We start from the raw sequence: 22409 nt of genomic DNA on the forward strand, positions 1-22409 counted from the left end.
CCATCTCAAAAAAAAAAAAAATTCCATGTGGAAGCTTGCTGGGGATGCACTTGATGCCCACAAATGGGGGCCCTCACCCTCCAGTGAGGCCCCTGCTCCCCGGCCCCTGGGGAATGTCCAGGAAGCCTCCCACCTTCCACCTGGGCCGCGCCACCTCGGAGGACAGTGACCTTGGCCTGGGGGGACAGAGCTTGTCAAACAAGCAACTGCTCTCACAGCTTGAGATGCCTTTGAAGTCTCTTATTTTATCTTCAAAATCCAGCACATTTCACATTGTATTCCATCTGCGGGGTGTTTCTAATCTAAAACATGTTTTAAACGACTCGCCCTCAAGTCACACGGATACCCACCGCTGGCCTGCGGGAAATGGGGCATCGATTTCTCAAGAACAAAACCCGCTCCCGTAAGCCCCCTGTGGGGCCAGGCCTGCCAGCTGGTCAGATGGTGGGACAGTTGGCAGTCACGGAGCCCCTTGGAGGTGCCAGGCTCTGTGCTGATGGCGGGGATCTGGGCTCGGGGAGGGCGAGGAGGATGCTGGGGAATGCACTTTGTGGGAGCACCAAGGAGGCTTGCAATCCCCAGGGGAAGTCTGAGAGGCATCCCGGAGGCAGGGGTCACCTGGACACTGCAGTAGCCAGGAGGCCCCTCCTGCCACCACCTGTGCCACCAGTCCCTTCCCTGTGTGGTTCATCCGTCCTCTGTCTAAACCCCCCAGCAGCTCCCATTTCTCACCAAGGCTCTCAAGGCCCCCCAGGGGCTGCTCCTGCCAGACCCCCCCACTTCTGTCCTCCCTCCCTGCTCCTCACTCAGCCCCCGAGGCCTCAAGGCCTTTGCTCCTCATCCCCCACCCCTGCCTGGCTGTGCTGCTCACAGCAGCTCCAGGGTTCAACAGGCCCCGCCCGCCCCTCCAGACCCACTGCCCGCCGCCACCCCCACCCCTTGCATTTCCTTCGAGGCTTCTGGCACTCACAGGGATTCTTATGCAAGTTGATTCTCGTGCTGTCTTTCTTGACGATCTCCCGGCCAGCTGATGCACCATGTGCCAGCAGGGCTGTGCCCATCCGTGTCCTAGCACCCGGCACACGGTGGGGCTGGCTGCACACTTGTCAGAGGACAGAAGGCTGAGATCCGGCTCACAAGGGGGAGGGGAGAATGAAGGTCAGGCCAGGACACTGGGTGACTTAGGGGAGCAGCCCCCAGCCCCCGACTCCTGGCCGGGGCCCCTCCAGGCAGCTGAGGCCACGGTGAGGCGCAGAGCAGCAAGCAGGGGGAGTGGAGGCGGCCTCCAGGGACTTGCAGGTGGGCCGTGCCCGCCTCAAAGTCACCGCTGTGCCTGCTCGCCCGGCCTCTCCCTGGCCCAGGAATCTGCTCAGCGCTTTCCTCGGGTCACTGCATCTCCTCTGATGTCCCGGCCCCCGCACAGCGCCCCTCACCACCCTCAGCAGCCCCCCTCCCTGGGCTGAAAGATTTCGTCCCTGTCAGGGAACAGCAGAGGCAGCTCCTGCACCTGAGCACCTTCGTGGCTCGGGCCTCCTGCCACTGCCCTTGGAGCAGCCCCTGTCGCCTACACAGCTCCCGGCCCAGGTCCTGCCTCCCGAGGGCCCCGGCCTCGGCCCTGGGAGGGGCTTCTCTGCATGGCCCATGGTAGAGAGCTGAAGCTTGTGAGTCAGGCAGGCAGACCCAGCTCAAATTCAGCTGAGTGACTCTGGGCACCATCTGTAATGCCCATGGGCTCCTTTAGGAACTCATTAGTGGGCACCTGCGGTGAGCCAGGCACTGTGCTGAGAGCTGGAGAAGAACCGTGGGGGAGACACCTGAGGGCAGGAGTGGGGGTATCAAGATAGGCACCTGGGGGCCGGGCATGTGACTCACGCTTGTAATCCTAGCACTTTGGGAGACAGAGATGGGTGGATCATCTGAGCTCAGGAGTTCAAGACCAGCCTGGCCAACATGGTGAAACCCCGTCTCTAAAAAAAAAAAAAATGAGCCAGGTGTGGTGGCTTGCACCTAGACTTTCAGCTACTCGGGAGGCTGAAGTGGGAGAATCGCCTGAACCCGGGAGGCGGAGGTTGCAGTGAACTGAGATCCAACCACAGCACTCCAGCCTGAGCAACAGTGAGGCTTCATTTCCAAAAAAACACAGGGAGGGGATTCTGGAGGCAGTGATAATGACTCGTGGTCCCCCAGGACAGCATCACTGGGGCCCAGGAGACCTGAGGAGGTGGGGGATGATGAGGGCCTCCTCCAGGTAGAGGTGCCATGGCAGAGTCTATGCAAAGGGCCTGGGGCTGGAGAGCATGGGGCAAGTTTGAGGACCATGTGTACGGCAGAGGGAGAGGAGGAGGGGAGGAGGTGATCTATGGGGCCTGGAGATCTGCAAGGAGCCAGTCTTTATCCTAAGAGCAAAGGGATTTCTCATTTCTCACTAAGGCTCCCAAGGTCCCCAAGGCTCCCCACCGCCGGGGGCGGCAGGTTTCATGGGGCAGCTAAGGCAAAATAGGAGATTTTACCTCCTCTCCAAATGTACATTGTGAGAGGATCACTTTCCATGGCTCGGCGTCCTCATCTGTGAAACGGGTTTGTAATCACGTCTTCCAAACAGGGAAAGGATTGAGTAAACTGTGCGCGCACCAAGCTCACCCAGCCTGGTCCCAGGCTTTACACCTGGTTGGTCCCTTTCCTCCATCACAAATAAATTATATTTTATGACTTGGTTAGCATCAAGACAAATGTATTAATAGTTTATCTGATAACATTGTATTTGACCTAAAAGTTCATTGTTTTCTTCTGATTTTAAAAGAACTACAACATCTTTGTGGGCCCCTAAAAGTGTCATGAGCCTAAGCACGTGCCTGCTGTGCCCAGCGGGGAGGCTGGTCCTGCCTGGGCCCTGGGAGACTGGCAACGCCCTCTCAGTGAGGTGTTGGCTGGTAGGGTGCCGTCCTCATGCACGTCCCTGTGCCCCTCCCTCCATGCCTTCTTATCCCTCAAGCCTCAGCTCAAATGCCACCTCCTCTGAGAAGCCTTCCCAGTCTGCAGACTTCAGCAGATCCCACACGCCCCCGTTCCCCTCGCCACACCTGGGGCAGCTCTCAATTCTGCTCCCAGCTACGCCTCCGGTCAGGACTGGAAGCTTCCAAGGCCCAGGGACTACATACTGTTCTTTTCTCTGTGCCTGCTGCCCAGCACAACCCTGGCACCCAGTTGGCACCGAATTCAAATGTTTTGTGTGGAGTATGGAGGAAGGGCTGGGTGCCACCTGTGCCCCAGGCCTCCTGTGACCTGTCATGACAGTTTCCAAACACTCAGGTCTGGCCCTCTCCCTTTCGCTGGGCAGCGGCCACCTGCCAGCCTCTAACTAGACTGGGAGCTGGGCACAAACTGGGGAGCTACTGCGCCCTGCCCTCAGGGATGGCAAGTGCTGGGGTAGAGGAGGGCCAGGAGGAGGGGTGTGTGGGAGATGGAGACTGAGGCTTCCAGGCCCCCAGTCCCCAGGGACCGCCAGCAGGGGATAGAGGACTTGGCAGTGACTGGCATTGAGGGGTGCCACCCCAAGGTCACAGGCACAGCACTGGGCTGGGAGCCAGTTAATCAAATCCCAGGGAGCATGGTGCAGGCACATCCTCGGGTGGGGGGACCCCGATGGGGCCGGGCTGCCTCCGCCTGCAGACTCCAAGAGCAGACCGCAGACCAGGGTGCCCCACAGCCTCCAGGGTGTGCTTGCTGCCGGGAGGCCCCGCCCCCACCCAAAGCCAAAGCAAACTGTGCCCCTCCAAGCTCCCAGGGCCAGGCTCGGGTCCCCCACTCAGCCCCACACAGCATTCAAAGACCACTGTTTGCTGGGAGCAGGTCTGGGTCCCTTGGGTGGGGCTGGGTCATGAGCCGCAGCTTGGACTCGCAGTCCAGTGCCCATCCCCCACCTCACGCGGCCACCGCCTGCCTGAAGTCACCATGCCTTCAGCAACAAGAGCCCTTCGAGACGGGCATGCTGGGGGTCAAGAAAAGGAGCTGTAACAACCAGTGCTCCCGGGCCCAGCTCCGTCTTCCCCAGTCCCCGGATACTCCGTGAGCCTCAGTTTCCTCCTCTGAAACTGGGTTGATGACTTGTATAAGGACCAGAACCTCCCAGCAAACTGAGAGGGGTATGGGATGCAGTAGAGAAGGGACTTAGAGGCTCAAGCCGGTGCCAGGGACTAGCTGAAATGAGAAGGGCCGGCCACGAGCCAAGATGTTGGGGTGCACACAGGCCTGAGGAGCAGGGAGACCCGAGAGGCCCTGCCCTGGGCTGGGCGGGCTGGGTGGCCACACCCGGAAGGCTGTCTCTTGGCGTCGGCTGGCACAGCCGCCCTAGACTCCTCTCTGCAAGCCTCCAGGCCATTCCCCTGCATAGCCTGGTCCAGCTGTCCGGCCTTGGAGGCAGCTTTATGGAGGCACCATGTGGCCGGGTGTCCAGGCCCAGGGGAGACCACCAGAACGGGGGCCCAGGGAAAAGAGGAGCTGAGGAACTGGGTCCCAGGCACCAGGTCGGCCACCTGCCCCCCGGAGCCCTCACCCGTAGAATGTCAGGCGCGGGGGCTGGAGAAGGGGACACAGAAGACTGGCCTCCCTGAGCGCCCACTGGGTGTGGGTCAGGCCTGGGACCAGGTCCTCTGTGCAACCGAGTCTGAGCCCCCAGCACTGGGCCGCAGCCACTCTCTCCCACCTGTGGCAAATCACATCTCCTGGCCTGGCCTCCCCCACCTCCACCCAGTGAAGTCTTCTCTCTGCCCCCAGTTCACCCCTCCTCAGGCTCTGGCCAGGTTACTATCAGGTCAGTTCACCCCACTCACCTTGCTGGGTGCAGTGCAGGCCACACACAGTGGAGTTTGGGGGTGCCAGGTGGGCAGGGGGATAGCATCACCTTCCCACAGGGGCCCGCAGAACGGCGGGTCAGCACCCCTCCCCTACCACCCCTTCGAGGCTCGCTGCCAACCTATTTGGCACGGTGCCGTCTTTGAGCAGGAGCCAGCTCATTTGTGGCCGGTGTTAATTAAGAGAGAGAGGTGATGGGGGGATGTAGGGAGGGGCCAAGGAGGGCAGCTGCCAACCGCTGCCAGGACTGCCCAGGCTGAGGGACCTGGAGCTGGACCGAGACCTGAGATGCCCCTCCTCCCTCACTAGCTCTGGGGTGGCGCTGCCCAGACACCCAGCCCTCGCCTCTGCAGCTGGACCTGCTGGGGTGGGGAGTGGGTGGAGGCTGCATCTCGGGCTTGCAGGGTGCTCTGCCTGGTTTTGAGAAGGCAGGCCCCACCCCTGGCCAGGGAAAGGCAGTCCCTCTGACCGACCCTCAGGCAGTGTCCCTGGGGTCAGCTGGCTTTGTGGCTTGGCTTTGGAGTCAGAAAGACTCTGTTCCAGTTCTGCTGCTGCCACCCCATGACTCAAGCTCCCTGAGCCTCAGTCTCCTTCTCTGAGAAGGGAACCATCACACCTCCCTTGTGGCTTTGTTGTGATAATAAATGGGCCCATCTGTGCCCAGCACCCAGTGTACACCCAGCAAATAGTCTTGGTCAGCAGAAATGTACATTCGTGCCCAGGCACAGTAGCTCACACCTGTAATCCCAGCACTTTGGGAGGCCATGGCAAGTGGATCACTTGAGGTCAGGAGTTCGAGACCAGCTTGACCAACTTGGTGAAACCCCGTCTCTACCAAAAATACAAAAAATTAGCCAGGTGTGGTGGCACGTGCCTGTCATCCCAGCTACTCAGGAGACTGAGGCAGGAGAATCGCTTGAACCTGGGAGGTGGAGGTTACAGTGAGCCGAGATGGCGCCACTGCACTCCAGTCTGGGCCACAGAGCCAGACTCCGTCTCAAAAAAAAAAAAAAAAGAAAAAAATGTGCATTCGTGGGCACAGGCCCCACCCAGAGTCACTGGGGGGCCCACCCCTCTGCAGCCTGTCCGGGGCCAGCCTGGGCCGCCCATTGTGGTCCGGCTCCCTGCTCTCCCTCCGGCTCCGACTGCGGCTCATGCTCCCACTGCCTTGCTGGCACCACTCAGCTCGCCTCCCCCTCACTTCCCGCGGCCCCCACCCCTGCTCTGGGAGCGCCCAGCCGCTCCTCGCCTCTCCATCTTAATTAGCTGCTTGTATTAATCTCGCAAGTAACGTGGCAACTTGCAGCCTTGGGTTTTCGGGCTGTGGAATTAATTATTCCCCAAGCGAAGAGCTGTCAGCTCTGGGAGACCAGCCACTCGGAGCCGCCCGACACCACTTAGCAGCGTCCATGCCATCCTCATGGCATCTTGGGCCCACAGCCTGGCTGGCCCAGCTTGGCTCTGTGTCCCCCCATCCTTTCTACAGAAAGGGTTGCAATGGACTGGGCAGATGAGGTGGGTAGCAAAGCCGTGTGCAGAGCTGAAGGCCCCACCTGGGAGCCAGTACTCCTCAGTAGAGGGGCGAGCACAGCTGGCCTCTCACCTGGGCAGCATCTGGGCCTGGGCAGCACCTGCCTGGCCTCGCCCGCTGCTTTCCCTGATGAGCTCTGACAGTTACCACGGACACAGGCTGCAAGCGGGAGCCGGAGCCCAGGCTGGGGGCGGGAGCTGGAGCCCAGGCTGGGGGCAGCGTTGGCATACACAGCTCTGGCATTCCTGCAGAGAGGGCCTGCCAGCCTCACTTTGCCCCCGTGTCAGCTGCATGGTGGCGGGGGGCAGCCAGCTGGACAGACTGAGACGGACAGGGCTGTGCAGGAAGGTGGCAGCCACAAAGCTGTCAGTCCAGCTCTGCCTGGCAGCGCCACCCCTAGTCCAAGGAGGGGGCGGGGACCCAGGCCTTCCTGCAGCGGGGCTCAGAGCTGAGGACCCCTCTCTATTGGCCTTCACACCAGTCGGTGAGGTGGGGCTATTCTCCCACATGGGGAAACTGAGGCACAAGGCCACATGGCCTGTCTCCCCACTGTTGACCGGCTTTGGCTTCAGTGGCGGTGGTCCAGGCCCTTACCCGGCGTGCCTTGTCCCTCTTGCGGTTGGGTGCCCTGCCCCCACCCCCGCCCCCATCTGCGCCCCCAGCGCTGCCCCGAGTTCTCAGTCCTCCAGCTCTGGCCCTGGGCAGCGCTTAGCCCAGTTGCAAAGGTGCAGTTGCTTCCTACTGGCTTCAAGGCTGTGCCCTGCCGGAAGCTGTGAGCCCTGGGGACAGGTCCTTTCCTCCCCACATCTCTGCACCAGGCCTGGCGCTGACCGGCCTTAGGAGATACTGTGGGCAAAAGAGCAAAGGAATGAAAGGGCCATGGCAGGGGCCATCTGCCTCTCTGGACCACCCATGCACTTGCGTACGGGTGAGCGGGCAGGCCCTGGTAACCTTCCTGTGTCCCCAGCCCTACCACCCTACAAACCCTAGGCCCATGAGGAACCTCCTCCCTCTCCATCATCATCTACCACTGCCCCAGAGGGCTCAAGTCTGAAGACCCAGCTGGCAGCCCACTCCCATCTTGACCTCATCCTCCCCTCAAGGCTGATACTCCCGTCACAGCCCCTTCCCCACTGATCTGCCTTTGTCTCTCTCTCTCTTGCAGCCAACAGCTCCCTCCTCGGAGGCGGTGGCGGTGAGTGGACCTTCTGTCTTGGTGGGGGTGGGGGTGCGGTGTGGCATCTCCCCTGCCGAGTCTGTTCCTCCCCTACCCCTCACCCCCGGCGCCCAGCTCATTGCCATCCACCTTCCCTGCTGTCCTCACAGGGTGCCTCCCTCCCCAGAGCTGGAGACCTGGATGGCAGGCCTGGCACCCTCACCACCAGGCAACCCAGGCCAGCTCCCCACCCCTCTGAAGGCAGGCCTCCTGCTCTGTAACTGGGCGGGGGCCACAAGTGTGGTGGAAAAAACCCAGCCCTGACCTTGATCACCCTGTGACCTTGGGCAGCTCTGTCCCTCTTGACCTCAGTTCCCCACCTGTGAGGGCAAAATTATCATCTCTGCCCTGCCCTTGGACCTTGGGCTCTGCAGCCAGGACAGGGAGAGACCTGTCAGCTCTCAGCCCTGGGATGTCTCTGTGTTTGCCATTGTTAATGACCACAATGGAGCAGGGGTTCCGGCAGGGCCAGGCAGGCAAGCAGGAGGTCAGAGGTCAGGGTGGACCTGGCCGCAAGCGATACAGGCCAGGTCACAGGTACCAAGCGGGGGTGTCCCTGTACCCCCAGCACCTGCCTCCATGGCCAGCCCACCCAGAGCAGACCACATCAGCCCCTTAGCCCAGTCCCTCAGCCCCCCAGCTGGCCGGGCTGCCCGCTGTCTGCACACGCAGCAGGATGATTGGTGAGCCAGGGGCCAGGGGTTAATGCGCCGTCGGATAAATCCTGGGGGCCATGTTTACGGCAGTAGTGGCGGGGCCCAGGCCAGGTTTTAAAAGGGGGAAAAATAAAAGGAGCATGAAGGTCAGGAATAAATAAGAGCTGCGTTAAGAGCTGTCAGTGACCAGCCAGGATGCAGAATGGGGGTCTGTTTGTGGCTGAAATGTTTTCCCTCCTCCCCATTCTCCTCTAGCTGTCCCCATGGAGGTCACAGCTCCCTGGAGGCCTCACAGAATAAGGGGCTTTGCTGGGGACTGTGGTCCTGAAAACAGGCCACCTAGGACCCTCTTCCGAAGCCTGTCCTTTTGGTGGACACTTTGCAGACCTGACACCTGCGTGTCCCACCCACAGCACCCTGCCCTTCCTCTGTTCATTCATTACCCTTGTGTGCCGGGCCCTGAGCTGGGTGCCGGGACAGGTACTGCCGGGCACAGATGGGCCTGGCCTCTGTCCCGTGAGCTCCCAGTGCAGATGAGAGCACCACCAAGACACAGGGTGATCTGTGGTGTGGGCTTGGCGGTGGGAGTGGCACCGTAGGAGCTTGATGAGGAGTGCCTGTCTCTGCTTGGGCATCAGGAAGGCTTCTAGAAGGAGGTGGTGCCTCCACTGCAATCTTCAGGATGCATAGGCGTGAGCCCAGTGAAGAGTGCTGGGAAGGGTGTCCCGGGCAGAGGGAACAGCGCAGGCAAAGGCCTGGAAGTGGAGGAGAGGGAGGGGAATTTAGGGAGGCTCTGACATGGGAATGGCTGGAGCCCAGCCAAGAGGCGCAGAGACGGGAGATGGCCCAGGAGCCCAGAGAGCCTGTGAGGAGCGAGATCGTTAGTTATTCAGTTCAGGAAGATAAAGGATCACAAAGCGGGTGGGCCTTTCAGTCCCACACCAGCTCATCAAGTCTCTTCTGCCACAACCCTGCCAGGGTTCTCATCTCACTCAGGGCCTGGGCCAAGTTCCTTAGCATGGTTCGTCAGGTCCCCAGTCACCTCTCACAGTCACCTCCACGCTGCCACCCTCCCCCTTTGCTCCGGCCACCCTGGCCTCCCTGGACAGGCGCCGCCCACTCCTGCCTCCGGGCCTTCGCCCTGGCAGTTCCTTCTGCCTGCAGTGCCCTTGCTCCAGTTGTCCACGCAGCTGCTCCATTCACTCTGACAGGCCTTCACTTGAATGTCGTCTCTCAGGAGGGCCCACCCTGGCTCCTAGCTGAAATTGCGGCTGCCTCCCCTGCCCCATGCTGGCACTCCCTTGGCCCCCGCCCTGCTCTGGTTTTAATTTTTCTGAGCACCTGTCTCCTTCTAACGTGCTGTATGATTTATTTATATATGGTGTTCCTTGTCTTCTACCCCCTGAAAATGAAAGACTATCTTCTGCACCCAGAACCGGAGCTGGCACTTACAACAAGTGCTCAATAAATGTTTGTAATCCCAGCCTGTAATCTCAGCACTTTGGGAGGCTGAGGCAGGAAGATTGCTTGAGCCCAGGAACTTGGGAGCAGCCTGGGGAACATAGTAAGACTCCATCTCTCCAAAAAAAAAAAAAAGAAAAGAAATCAACCAACTATGGTAGCACGTGTGCCTATAGTCATAGCTTGGGAGGCTGAGGTAGGAGGATCACTTGAGCCCGGGTGGTTAAGGCTTCAGTGAGCTGTGATTGTGCCACTGCACTCCAGCCAGGGTGACAGAGTTAGGCCCTGTCTCAAAAAACAAGGAACAAGGAGCCAGGCATGGTGGCTCATGCCTGTAATCCCAGCACTTTGGGAGGCCGAGGCAGGTGGATCACCTCAGGTCAGGAGTTAGAGACCAGCCTGGCCAAGATGGTGAAACCCTGTCTTTACTAAAAACATAAAAATTAAGGCTGGGAGTGGTGGCTCATGCCTGTAATTCCAGTTCTTTGGGAGGCTGAGGTGGGCACATCACGAGGTCAGGAGTTCAAGACCAGCTTGGCCAACATGGTAAAACCCTAAAATACAAAAATTAGCTTTTTCTACTAAAAATACAAAAATTAGCTGGGCATGGTGGCACACACCTGTAATCCCAGCTACTCAGGAGGCTGAGGCAGGAGAATTGCTTGAACTCCATAGGCAGAGGCTACAGTGAGCCAAGATCGCACCACTGCACTCCAGCTTGGGTGACAGAGCGAGACCCTGTCTCAAAAAAAAAAAAAAAAAAAAGTTTATTGAATGAATGAACTACAGGAAAAGGTGGGTGATCTGTGGTGTGGGCGTGGGGTAGGAGTGGCACCGTAGGAGCTTGATGAGGAGTGCCTGTCCCTGCTTGGGCATCAGGAAGGCTTCTAGAAGGAGGTGGCACCTCCACTGCAATCCGAGGGACTCTATGCATTAAGCAGCGGCCTTACCCAAGGGCAACCAGTGGAAACCACAGATGTTTTGGCAAATCAGGAGTGGCTCACAGATGGCCAGTAACCTCACTCTAGGAAGTGGAGGGGCCCTGCCCTGGCCACTCAGGGGCACGGTGGAAGCCTCTCTGGTTCCCCTTCCAGCATTTAGGGGTGAGGAGCGGCTGGCACAGGCCTCTCACACAACCCGACTGATGCAGAGATGGACGGGGCGGGTGCCCCTGGAGGAAGTGGGCCCAGAGTCCAGGCTGAGATTTATGGAGCCGCCGCTAGTGCTTGCTGGGCCTGTCACTCTGCTAATGTGATTGGAACACAGTGGAGGTGGCGGGGAGGGGGCTGTGGTAGGGACGAGGCTGGGGCTGGAATGGAGCCCAGCCTGGGCCCCGGAGGTGCTCTGCCCTCCCCTGTACCCCTGCTACTCCCACCATCCTTTGAGTTCATCCAGCCCTAGTCCCCTAGCTGCCCAAGTTAGACCCCACCTGACTCTGCCCAGACACACCCGTCTTCCCCTGGAGTCCCTGGACATCCCTCCTACAGACCTCTACCCACGCCCCTCCCATGACCACTCACCCATTGTTCGAACAAGCACAAGGGCCATGCTGCCTGCCCTGGCCACTCTGCCCAGAACCCTGACACCACTGCTCCATGTCTTTGTCCCACAGCCCTGGTTCCCTGCTTGTGTTTTGTGTTTGTTCTTCATTGCCTGCTTCCCCACCATTCCAGTGGCCATTCCGGAGTCCATTCCGTACTCTCCCTGAGGGCAGGATTATGGGAGATTCTGAGCCCCTAGAAGAGCTTCCTGCTCTGAAGTAAATAATTAACATCTGTGGCGCAGTGAGTGGCACCCTTTGTGTGCCCTGGGAGCTGGGGACACAGCTGTCAGTCTGGCACCCTCCTCCCATCCCCTCACCCTGGGGGGGACTGCCAGCCTGCCAGTCCCTCAATGGAGAGGGGCAGTAGGCAACACCCTGGCCAATACCCCAACCAGCATCCTAGCCAACACCCCAACCAACATGCCAGCCAACACCCCAACCAACACACCAGCCAATACGCCAACCAACACACCAGCCAACACCCCAACACACCAGGCAATACCCCAACCAACACACCAACCAACACTTCAGCCAACATGCCAGCCAACACCCCAACCAACACCCCAACCAACATGCCAACCAATAGTCCAACACCCCAACCAACACCCCAGCCAACATGCCAGCCGACACCCCAACCAACATGCCAGCCAATATGCCAGTCAACACCCCAGCCAACATGCCAGCCAACAACCCAGCAACATGCCAACCAACATGCCAGCCAACACCCCAACCAACACACTAGCCAACACCCCAGTCAACACCCCAACCAACATGCCAGCCAACACCCCAACTAACACTCCAAGCAACACCCCAAGCCAACCAACACCCCAACCAACATGCCAACCAATACCCCAACACCCCAGCCAACACACCAGCCAACACCCCAACCAACACATCAACCAACATGCCAGCCAACACCCCAACCAACATGCCAGTCAACACCCCAGCCAACACCCCAGCAACATGCCAACCCACATGCCAGCCAACACCCCAACCAACATGCCAGGCAATACCCCAACCAACACCCCAACCAACATGCCAACCAACACTCCAACCAACATGCCAGCCAACACCCCAACTAACACCCCAGCCAACACGCCAACCAACACCCCAGCCAACACACCAGCCAACACCCCAGCCAACACAACACCCCAACCAACACACCAACCAATATGCCAGTCAACACCCCAGCAACATGCCAACCAACATGCCAGCCAACACCCCAACCAACATGCCAGCCAACACCCCAGCCAACACCCCAACCAACATGCCAGCCAACACCCCAGCCAACACCCCAACCAACATGCCAGCCAACACCCCAACTAACACCCCAACCAACACTCCAAGCAACACCCCAGCCAACACCCCAACCAACATGCCAGCCAACACCCCAACCAACATGCCAGCCAATACCCCAACCAACACACCAGCCAACGCCCTGGCCAATGCCCCAGCCAACACCCCAGCCAACACACCAGCCAACACCCCAACCAACACGTCAACCAACACGCCAGCCAACACCCCAACCAACACACCAACCGACGTGCCAGTCAACACCCCAGCCAACACCCCAGCAACATGCCAACCCACATGCCAGCCAACACCCCAACCAACATGCCAGGCAATACCCCAACCAACATGCCAACCAACACTCCAACCAACATGCCAGCCAACACCCCAACCAACACCCCAGCCAACACGCCAACCAACACCCCAGCCAACACCCCAGCCAACACAACACCCCAACCAACACACCAACCAATATGCCAGTCAACACCCCAGCAACATGCCAACCAACATGCCAGCCAACACCCCAGCCAACACCCCAACCAACATGCCAGCCAACACCCCAACTAACACCCCAACCAACACTCCAAGCAACACCCCAGCCAACACCCCAACCAACATGCCAGCCAATACCCCAACCAACACACCAGCCAACGCCCTGGCCAATGCCCCAGCCAACACTCCAACTAACACCCTAACTAACACCCCAGCCAACACTCCAACCAATATCCCAGCCAACACCCCAACAAACATACCAGCCAACACCCTATGCAACACCCCAGCCAACACCCCAACAAACACGCCAGCCAACACCCCAGCCAGTGCCCTGGGCAACACCCTAACCAACATGCCAACCAACACCCCAGCCAACAGCCCAGCCGATACCCCAGCCAACACCCCAACCAACACCCTAGACAACACTCCAACCAATACCCCAACCAACACCCTGGGTAACACCTCAGTCAACACCCCAGCTAACACCCCAACCAACACCCCAGCCAACCCCCCAGCCCATACCTCAGCCAACACCCTGGTGTAGGTGGTGGCGTGGAGTTCCTGCCAGGAGGGGCAGGCACAACTGGGGCTCAGAAGATGGGACTGGGCCTGGCCTGCAGGGCTTTGGGGTCCAAGCCCACTGTTTTTACAGCAAATGTGCGGTGATTCATAGCAAGAGAGGGCTGCAGCCTCAGGGGAGCAGAGACGGGAGTCTCCCGGGCACCCCCAGTGCAGTGAAAGCCCCAGGGGCTGCTGGGGCTAAAGGGACTTAACCTGGAGGGCACAGGAATACTGTGCCTGCCTCACTCTGGGCCTGAACCCCCACCCACCAGGCCCTGGGGCCGAACTAGATGGTGCTGGCAATGCAGTGAGTCCCGGGGAAGTCCCCCTACTCCCCCTACTGCCCATTCCTCCCTGGGGCTGTCTCTGAGTTGAGGGGGCTATGCCAAATGCTGGGACTCAGCCTTCAGGGAGACCCAGTTTGGTAGGAGGCTTCCCAGCAGAGGGAGCATTTGACTTGGGTCCCGAAGGCTAAATAGGAGTTCTGCAGGTAGAGCAGGATGGAGGGCCCCCAGGGAGAGGGCCTGTGTCAGCTTCAGGGAGGCTTGATGGGCTTGGGGCAGCCACCAGCCTTCCCGACAGACCCTTTGGCCTGGTGACTGCCAGGCCCCCTCCTCTCTCCCACCTCCCTCCTAGAAAGCTTTTACTGGCTCAATAAAAACATTTTTTAAAACACTCTCCTATTGTATGGTAAGAAGGGAGGCAGGTCCTAAATCAGGATGGGAATCGACAGGGCCCTGACGCGTGTCTCTCCTGTTTATTAGGACTGAAATGTTTACTCGGCGATAAGGAGCCCGCTTTCTCGGGGAGATTTGTGCGCTCTTTTTCAATTACCCCTCGTCTTTCTCTGCCACTTTTGCACTAAAGGGATAATAAATGTATCGGAGCGTTTCAATTATTCATCTAAATCATGACTGCGCCTGCCACGGCCAAGCTTTAGTGACAGATTAATTCAGGGCCGCCTTCCTCTGGCTGCGTGGCCGCCATCTCTACTCCAGCCTGGCCAGCGCCCCAAAGGGTCAGCTCCTGGGGTGGGTGAGAGGGAGTCAGGCAGATCCCCGGCAGGCGGTCAGGACAGGATGGAACCCCATCCCCACCCTCCCCACATTCTATCTGGGGCCTTCCTGAGGTCAGCAACCCCACCCAAAGTGCAGGAGTGGGCCTGCCTGTGTGGGTGCAGCTGCCCCTGCCCCATACCGTTGGCCCTGAGCACCCCTGCACCCTGTGCCCGCAGGGCAAGCCCGTGTGTGTGTGTGTCCCCTACACCGGGCCCAGCTCCTTCCCGCCCAAGAGAAGCTAGGGTGGCTGGGCTTCCCTGGCTGTCTTCCCGTGGCACTGGGCATTTGCACACGCTGCTCCCGGGTCCGAGTGCTCCTCCGCCTTCCTGTCGCAACCCTCCCACCTAGTTTCGCCTTCCCATGTCAGGGCAGCCCCTCTGACACCCCCTCCACTGCTGTTTAGTGAAGGCCTGCCATGTGGACAACACTCCCTGTCCCGTGCCTGCACCCCAACCCTGGGCGCCTGTGTGTGCGTGGAGCACACCTCTCACCTCACCCCAGGCCCCACCGCAGACTCCCTCACCGGCTCAGAAGCCGCCACTCAGGGGCCATCCCTCCTCACACACATGCTGGGACCTTGGGGGCTAGCCGAGCACTCTCCCCTGCAACCCTGACTCTCTCCATCAGGTCTTTCTCTTGCCACTTCCCTCTCTCCCTCGTTTTCTCCATTTCTCCCTCCACACTTTGCCTCTCTCTGGCTCCCTCTCCCTTCTCCTGTCGTTCTTCCTCTCTGGCTCTGACTGGCTCTCTGTTCGTAGACGGGGAGGCCCGGGAGGATTCACCTAGGCCTCTAAGTATTCAGCGCTCGACTCCTGCCCGGCTCGCAAGCGCTCCGCGCTCTGCTCCGGCGCTATCTCCTATCGCCCGGCCGCTGCTAATCCGTGATTGGTTCCCGCCGCCGCTAGGAAAAGGCTCAGCTCCGGCCGCTCCGATTAGCCGTGGCCTTGCTCCACGAGCAGATAACGTGACCTCGTTGACCTGTGGCCAGCCTCAGCCCTCTGGAGGCGGGACTGTGTGCGGCCCTCCCCTCCCCAGCAGGGCTGAGCTCAGAAGAAGCAGGCAGCCCAAGGGGCTTGGCAGTCCCGGCACCTGTCCCTGTGCTGGTCTCATGAGTGTTGTGTGTGCAGGGTGGGCGTGCCAGGACCCTCTGGCATGGGGCTGTCTGGCAAAGGGCAGGGGTAGGGCTGTGCTTCAGCATAGAAGGGAAGGGCGTGCCAGAAAGAGGGAACAGAAGAGGGCCCAGAGGCCGAACCAGAACACATCCCTCCACTGCTGGAAACTTCCCCCTGCGCTGCAACCAATTCCCGATTGCTCGATTCCTCGCACCGCCCAGGAGGTCCTGTAGAGGCAGCGCCCCCTCCCAGCCTCACCTGCTGGCCTGTTCCCGCCACATGGCTCTGCCCTTCCTGAGTTCTCCGACCTGACTCTCATCCGGGACTCTCCTCCCCATCTCCTTCCAAAGCCGGTTCTTTCTCATTACTCAGGGCTCTGCTCAAATGCCACATCCTGGGAGGGGCCACCTCATCCTTTGAACAGCCTGCTCCTCCCTCCTCCCTCTAGTCCAGCTCCATCTTCCCCTTCTCCTTTTTCACCACTGCCACAACTTAGAGCTGCGTGTCCTCTCCCTAGAACTGTGGCCACAGGACTCCTGGCCCTTGCATAGGGCTGGCACGTGGCACGCCGCCCCCTAGCCCTCATCCACATTTTTTGAATGGTGCAGAGTTTGGAGCCAGTAGGAGGGGCACGGGAGGTAGCCAATTCATCTGAGGGGGAGGCTGCAGGGAGCCCCAGAGAGTCCTTGAAAGCTTTGTTGGAGTTGAGGATTTGTTTCCATGTATCCTTGGGAGCCATGGGAGGTTTTATGACAGGTGGTGCATGCCCTTCCCCAGGGAAAGGCCCCCAGGCCTTCCTGCCACCCCTGCCTGACCCCAGTTGATGATGATGGTGCCAACAGCAGCCAGGCATTCTCAGTACTCATGACATGGCCACCAGCGCCGTTTGAACCTCTCCCTGCAGAATCTCACACACCCTCACCCAGCCCTATGGGAGGCATCATTAGCATCTCCATTTTGCAGATGAAGAAACTGAGGCACTAAATCCCTGGAGCTGAACCTCACTTCCCACCCCACCCCGCAGCTGGCCCCCTGTGTAAGAGGGATGCTGGGACTTGGGCCCCTGTCCCATGGCCACAGCTTTGACCAGGCAGGGCTGTGGAGCTCCTGCTCTGCCCCCAGCAGGCACGATGCCACCAAGCCCCTGCATGCAGCTGCCACAGGGATTTTTAATAACGGGAGTGATTTTTGCATGATGAATGAGGCACTGCCGTTGTGTACATAATGAAGCCCTAATGTTTTCAAATCCCCATTTAAGGAGCTGATCTCACCCCGTAATGAATTTCAGATCACATCACAGAGCTGCTGTCCATCCATCTTCTCCCTGGGGCACCCACCCGCCTTGGTACCGAGAGGGTGGGGCCTGGTGAGGATGGGCTCTGCACCCCACTGGGCTGAGCCCAAGCCTAGCACAGAGCCGGGGCTGGCTAGGGTTTGCTGATTAAATGGGTGACCAGGAGGGTGTGGGCAGAGGCAAAGATGGTTCAGCAATGGGGTATCACTCAGGTTCTTGGCCTGAGAGTTGAATAGAAGCCAGAGGTAGAGAATGAGGAGTGGGCTGGGAGAGAAGAGAGTGCAGGACCCTTGGGTGGGTCACTTATCCAGGCTTTGTGGCTAAACCTTCCCTCTGCAGTGTTTGAAGCCTGGGGCAGCAGGTCAGATGTCTGCCCTTGATGCAGTTGGTACCCTCTCAGAGACTCAGTTTCCCCATTTCCCGGGGAGCCTGGCCCCTTTCTGCCTTAGCATCTGGTATTTCTGTAGCCCTCCTCCGGAAAGGGAAACCAGCACGGGCTGCACCAAGACTCGGCTGCCAGTGCCCTCCAGGTTGTGCCTAGCTGTCCAGGAGGGAGTGGTCCCTGGACCCCAGACCCCTGGTCCTTCCTGGGCTGGAAGGGAAGCACACCCCTCCCCCAACCCCCAATTCACACCTCTGCCTCCCCAAGGCCCTCTGTCCCCAGCCCCTCCTGCCTGCCTTCTCAGGGGCGTCTCTACCCTGGCAGTGCGGCCTGTCCCTGGGGTACAAGGCCCCCAAGAGCATGACGGTGCAAAGGAATCCCCTGCCTGTGAAGTCCATGGCTGAGCCTCAGCCTCCCATCTGTAAAAAGGGGATCCCCCCCCCCACAGCCCCTGAAAGCTCATTTCAGAGGCGTGAGGTTGAGCTAGAGAGGTATGAGACTCAGCACCTGAGAGGCAGGGCCAGACGCTGTAGTCACAGGGCAGGCTGGAGACCCAGCCAGCCCAGGCCCCACTCACCCTCACAACCAGGCCCCGCTTCCTCTCACCTCCCTACCCTTGGGGCCCACAAGAGTCTAGGAAGGTGGGGAGCAGGGGTGAGAGCTGCCCAGGCAAGGCCTTACACTTTGCTGTGTGGCTCTGGGAAAGTGGCTTTGCCTCTCTGAGCCCATCACTACTTCCGTAAGATGAGGGTTAATAATGTGGGTCTTGGTCAGGCGCGGTGGCTCACACCTATAATCCCAGCACTTTGGGAGGCCGAGGTGGGCGGATCATGAGGTCAGGAGTTCGAGACCATCCTGACCAACATGGCAAAACCCCATCTCTACTAAAAATATAAAAATTAGCCATGCATCATGGCACGCGCCTGTAATCCCAGCTACTCAGGAGGCTGAGGCAGGAGAATTGCTTGAACCCAGGAGGCAGAGGTTGCAGTGAGCCAAGATCATGCCATTGCATTCCAGCCTGGGCAATGAGCAAAAACCTATCTCAAAAAATAAATAAATAAATAAATAAATAAATAAATAAAATACTGTAGATCTTAGTTTCTGCCCCTCCTCTCACTGTTGGGCCTTGGACAAGTTGCTTAACCCCCCTGGCCCTCAGTCTTCCATTCCCCTTGACACCTCCCAGCATATCTCAGTGCTCCCCACCACTCTTTTTTCTTTTTTTTGAGATGAGGTCTCACTATGTTGTCCAGGCTGGTCTCAAACTCCTGAGCTCAAGCGACTCTCCCACCTCAGCCTCCCAAAGTGCTGAGATTACAGGCATGAGCCCCCCCTCCCAGCCCCCACCACTCTCTTGAGGCCAGAGCTCTGAGACTCAGAGAGGTTAAGTGACTTGCCCCAAATCACCAGCAATCTCATGGCCAGGAATTCTGGGAAGAGAAATCCTAAAGAGGGCACACCATAGGCCAGCCCCACGGGATGGTAGGGGGAATGGGGGAGCATAGGGAGACCAGGGGCAGGTCCAGACCTGCGGGTTGGGGTGCCCTGCCCTCAGCAGGAGCACAGCTGCCCTCCTGGTCCCCCGGGCCATAGGCCTCCTCATGTTCCTGTAAATAATTAATTAGCCCCTGCCTGCTTGTTTGTTTAGCATGAGGAATGCTCTCCCACTGAGACGCATTTATTGCTGAATAAATTTAAATATCTAATCTTCCCTTCATGAATATTACAGCACCCTAAATAGCGGCCAACTCATCCTAAGCGCTTTGGTGGATGGCCCCACTGGAGCCCGCCTGCCTTCCGCCTCTGCTGGCTCTGAGGACAGCCTGGCTCCAGCCCCGGCCTGCCCACTCCTGGTGCCCTCCACTGCCCCAGGAATGCCCAGGGCCACGGGCAATCACTCGGCCCAGCCCTCCTTCCTTCCTCAACATCCTTCCATGGGAGGCGCACAGAGGCCGGGCTGAATGCAGGCCACGGAGGCTGGCAGGCAGGGCTTTACCACAGCAAAGCAGGGAGATGCCTAAGATGGGGTGGAGGGCCAAGGGCTGCTCAGAGGCCAGGGCTTGGGGCAGAGAGAGGTTCCCCCGGGCTCAGGTGAGGGCAGATGGGGCCTCAGCAGCATTTGAGGAGAGCCCGCTGGATGGAGGGAGCTGTCAGCGCTGGGGGCAGCCAAACCATCCAGAAAGACAGTGGCCTCAGAACACTGTGCAACAAGAGGCCACCAGGGCAGCCCCGCTGCTGGGAGAGGATGTACTGATGTGGGGAGACACTGCCTCCCCAAGAGCGTGGACCGGGGGCCATTTGAACCAGTCAGCCAGAGTGGTTCAAGGCGAGGCCCTTTCATGGTCCCAGAGGAAGCAGAGCCACCGAGGTTGGGAGCCCAACCTTCTAGCTGTGTGGGCAAGTTTCCCTCTCTGTGCCTCGGTTTCTTCTTCTATAAACAGGAAAAATAAGACAGCGGCTATAAATCACCACGCAGGTGCTTACCCAACGAGAGGGCTGACAAAGGCCATGGGGGGTGAGTAATACCAGCTACTTACGAGGCTGAGGCAGGGCAACATAGCAAGAGCCTGTCTCAAAAAAAAAAAAAAACCAGACCCGCATGTGTAATCCCGGCATTTTGGGAGGCCAAGACGGGTGGATCACTTGAGGTCAGGAGTTCGAGACCAGCCTGGGCAACATGGTGAAACCCCGTCTCTACGGAAAATACAAAAAATTAGCTGGGCATAGTGGTGCGCGCCTGTAATCCCAGCTACTCAGGAGCTGAGGCATAAGAATCACTTGAACCCAGGAGGCAGAGGTTGCAGTGAGCCAAGATTGTGCCACTGCACTTCAACCTGGATGACATAGTGAGACAGAGGGCTGATGTGAAGGAGCCAGATCAGGGGAGCTTAGACGCAGAGGAGGGAAGAGGGAAGAAGGGGCTGCAGGGAGGAGGCAGAGGCGTGTTAGGGGCTGTCTTCTGGCCACAGGTGGAGGAATGCTTCATCTTTGACCTGGTGGAGAAACATCTCAGGGGGGCCCCGCCACCCAAGTGGACTCTGTCTCCCCAGGAAAGACCCCAGGTTTTCTGCTGACTTGGGGTGAGGGTTGAGCTGGAGCCTGGAGGTTGGTTTCGGTGGCTGAGGGCCCTGGAGAGGAGACTGAGGGTTGGTCAGCTCCTGTGAACTAGGAATACCCCACCTCCCACCAGGTAGCCCCTGGGACCAGGGCTGCTGGTCTTTTCCAGCTGCCTTGGGGTGGGGTGGGAAGAGGGAAGAGGGAAGGAAGGGCATCTCCCCTGAATGGGACACCGGGAAGCTTGAGTCTCTGGGACCTAGCTTAGCCCCAGGTAAGAACCAGGACAGGGCCTGGAGGGCAGAGCTAAGGGGGCTCTGGGGGTGTGTGTGGGAGGGGTCCTTTGGGCCTATGGCTGAGGACAACAGGGTGCGGGGGTTCCCCTCTGCACTCACAGGGGAGACAGCAAGAAGTCTGGTGTGTGGACAGGGAGGGACACGCAGGCAAGAGGGGCCTGGCTGCACTCTAGCTTGTTGGGGTGAGGGTGGGGCAGCAGTGGGCTGACAGTGACCTGTCCCTCATCTCTGCTTTAGGGGAGCCCCTCCCCTAAAGCCCCTGGGGCCCCTGCAGAGCCATCACCTGGCCCAGGCCCTGTTCTGGAACTGCTGGCAGTGTGGAGGGGGCATCCGGCCTGAGCCCTCTGCTGGCATTGATTCCAGCTCCCTCCATCTCCCTCGTGCCCCCAGGTCAGCCCCAAAGGCCTGGCGGCAGGCCCGTCCACTTCCGCAGGAAACATTAAATCCCTGAAACACTGAGCTCCACTTCCGCACGGCCCCCACAGCTGGCCGAGGTCGCCTGCAGGGGGGTTAGCCCCCAGAGACCGTGAGCACCCGGGTGCCAGGTGGCTGAGGCCTTCAGGGCAGGGTCCGGGAGGCTCCTAGGAGAGCCAGCTCAGACAGGTCCCTGGGCTCACCCCCACACACTGTGAACACCCTGTGTGCACCCACCTCCCATCACACTGATGTACACATACCCGAACATGCCCACAGTCATACTGTTGTTAATAACAGGATACACTCACATCACCTCCATTCGTGCCAAATACTGCCTTAAGCACATTACAAAGTTAGTTAACTCAATCCTTCCAACAGCCCAATGAGCTCTGAGGTGGGTGCTGTTATCCCATTTTCCAGATGAAGCAACTGAGACTCAGAGAAGTTAAATGATATGTGAGGGGTCATACATCTGTGGCTGCAGAGCCAGGATTTGAACTCAGGCTGCCCAGCTCCACAGCCCAGCCACAGCACCCCATTCGGAACACTCACTGCCCAGCACTGGGAGCTCCAGCCTGGAGGCCTGCTCTGGGCCCTGCCTTCTTGCTGCATCTCAGCCTCCCACTGGGCTACAGTTGCCTTCCTCCCTGCAGAGGAGAGGAGCAGGTGGGAGGGATCCAGGCCTGAGCCATTCTCAGAGTTCCCCTAACCTCTCTGCCCACCCATCTCTGGGACGCTCTGGGAAATTGCCTGGTGCCAGCTCTGAGTAAAGTTGCAGAATGAGGTTTAATTGTGCCCCTAGGGCACAAGAGAAAACAGCAAAAGAAAGGGGCGTGAGCCAGCTAGCATCCCTGGAGCTGTGCTGAGACTAAGGTGATGAAGGAGAAGGGGGCCTTAGTTTGTCCATCTGTAAAATGGGGAATGATGGGCCTCTCTTGATGCCCGCCTGTGCGCACCAGGCAACTGGTGCCTGAGGAGCTCCTGGTGGGGGCGATCAGAGCTGCCAAAGATGGGCCGTGTCCTCCCGGCCAGCGCGGCGTTTTCCTCTGTGGGAGGGTCGCTGTCCCGATATTCCAGATGAGACAGTGGACGCCAGAGAGGGGAAGGGGCAGGATCTTACAGCCGATGAGGGGTGAGCCCGGGCTGGACCCAGGCCTGCCTGAGGCCGCGCCTCTCCTGCGGGTGCCCTGGC

The 22409-nt window shown here is 59.2% G+C and overlaps 1 protein-coding gene across 7 annotated transcripts in view; it reads left to right on the plus strand.

The window, feature by feature from the left end:
* Positions 1-22409, plus strand: part of MACROD1 (mono-ADP ribosylhydrolase 1) — a 171484-nt gene that overhangs the window by 146456 nt on the left and 2619 nt on the right. For 6 of the 7 annotated variants that reach the window (XR_004436069.1, XM_033206652.1, XM_033206647.1 and 3 more), the window contains exon 4: positions 7548-7577. The exons of the other annotated variant lie outside the window; for it this stretch is intronic. Coding sequence is in view for 5 of the 6 variants with exons in the window: in XM_033206652.1 (XP_033062543.1) it covers positions 7548-7577 (30 nt within the window). In the remaining variant the exon portion in view is untranslated. The remainder of the gene's footprint in view (positions 1-7547; positions 7578-22409) is intronic. 7 annotated transcript variants of the gene reach the window in all.

This window comes from Trachypithecus francoisi, unplaced genomic scaffold (assembly GCF_009764315.1).
Source record: "Trachypithecus francoisi isolate TF-2019V2 unplaced genomic scaffold, Tfra_2.0 Lachesis_group8, whole genome shotgun sequence".
Lineage (NCBI taxonomy): Eukaryota > Metazoa > Chordata > Mammalia > Primates > Cercopithecidae > Trachypithecus > Trachypithecus francoisi.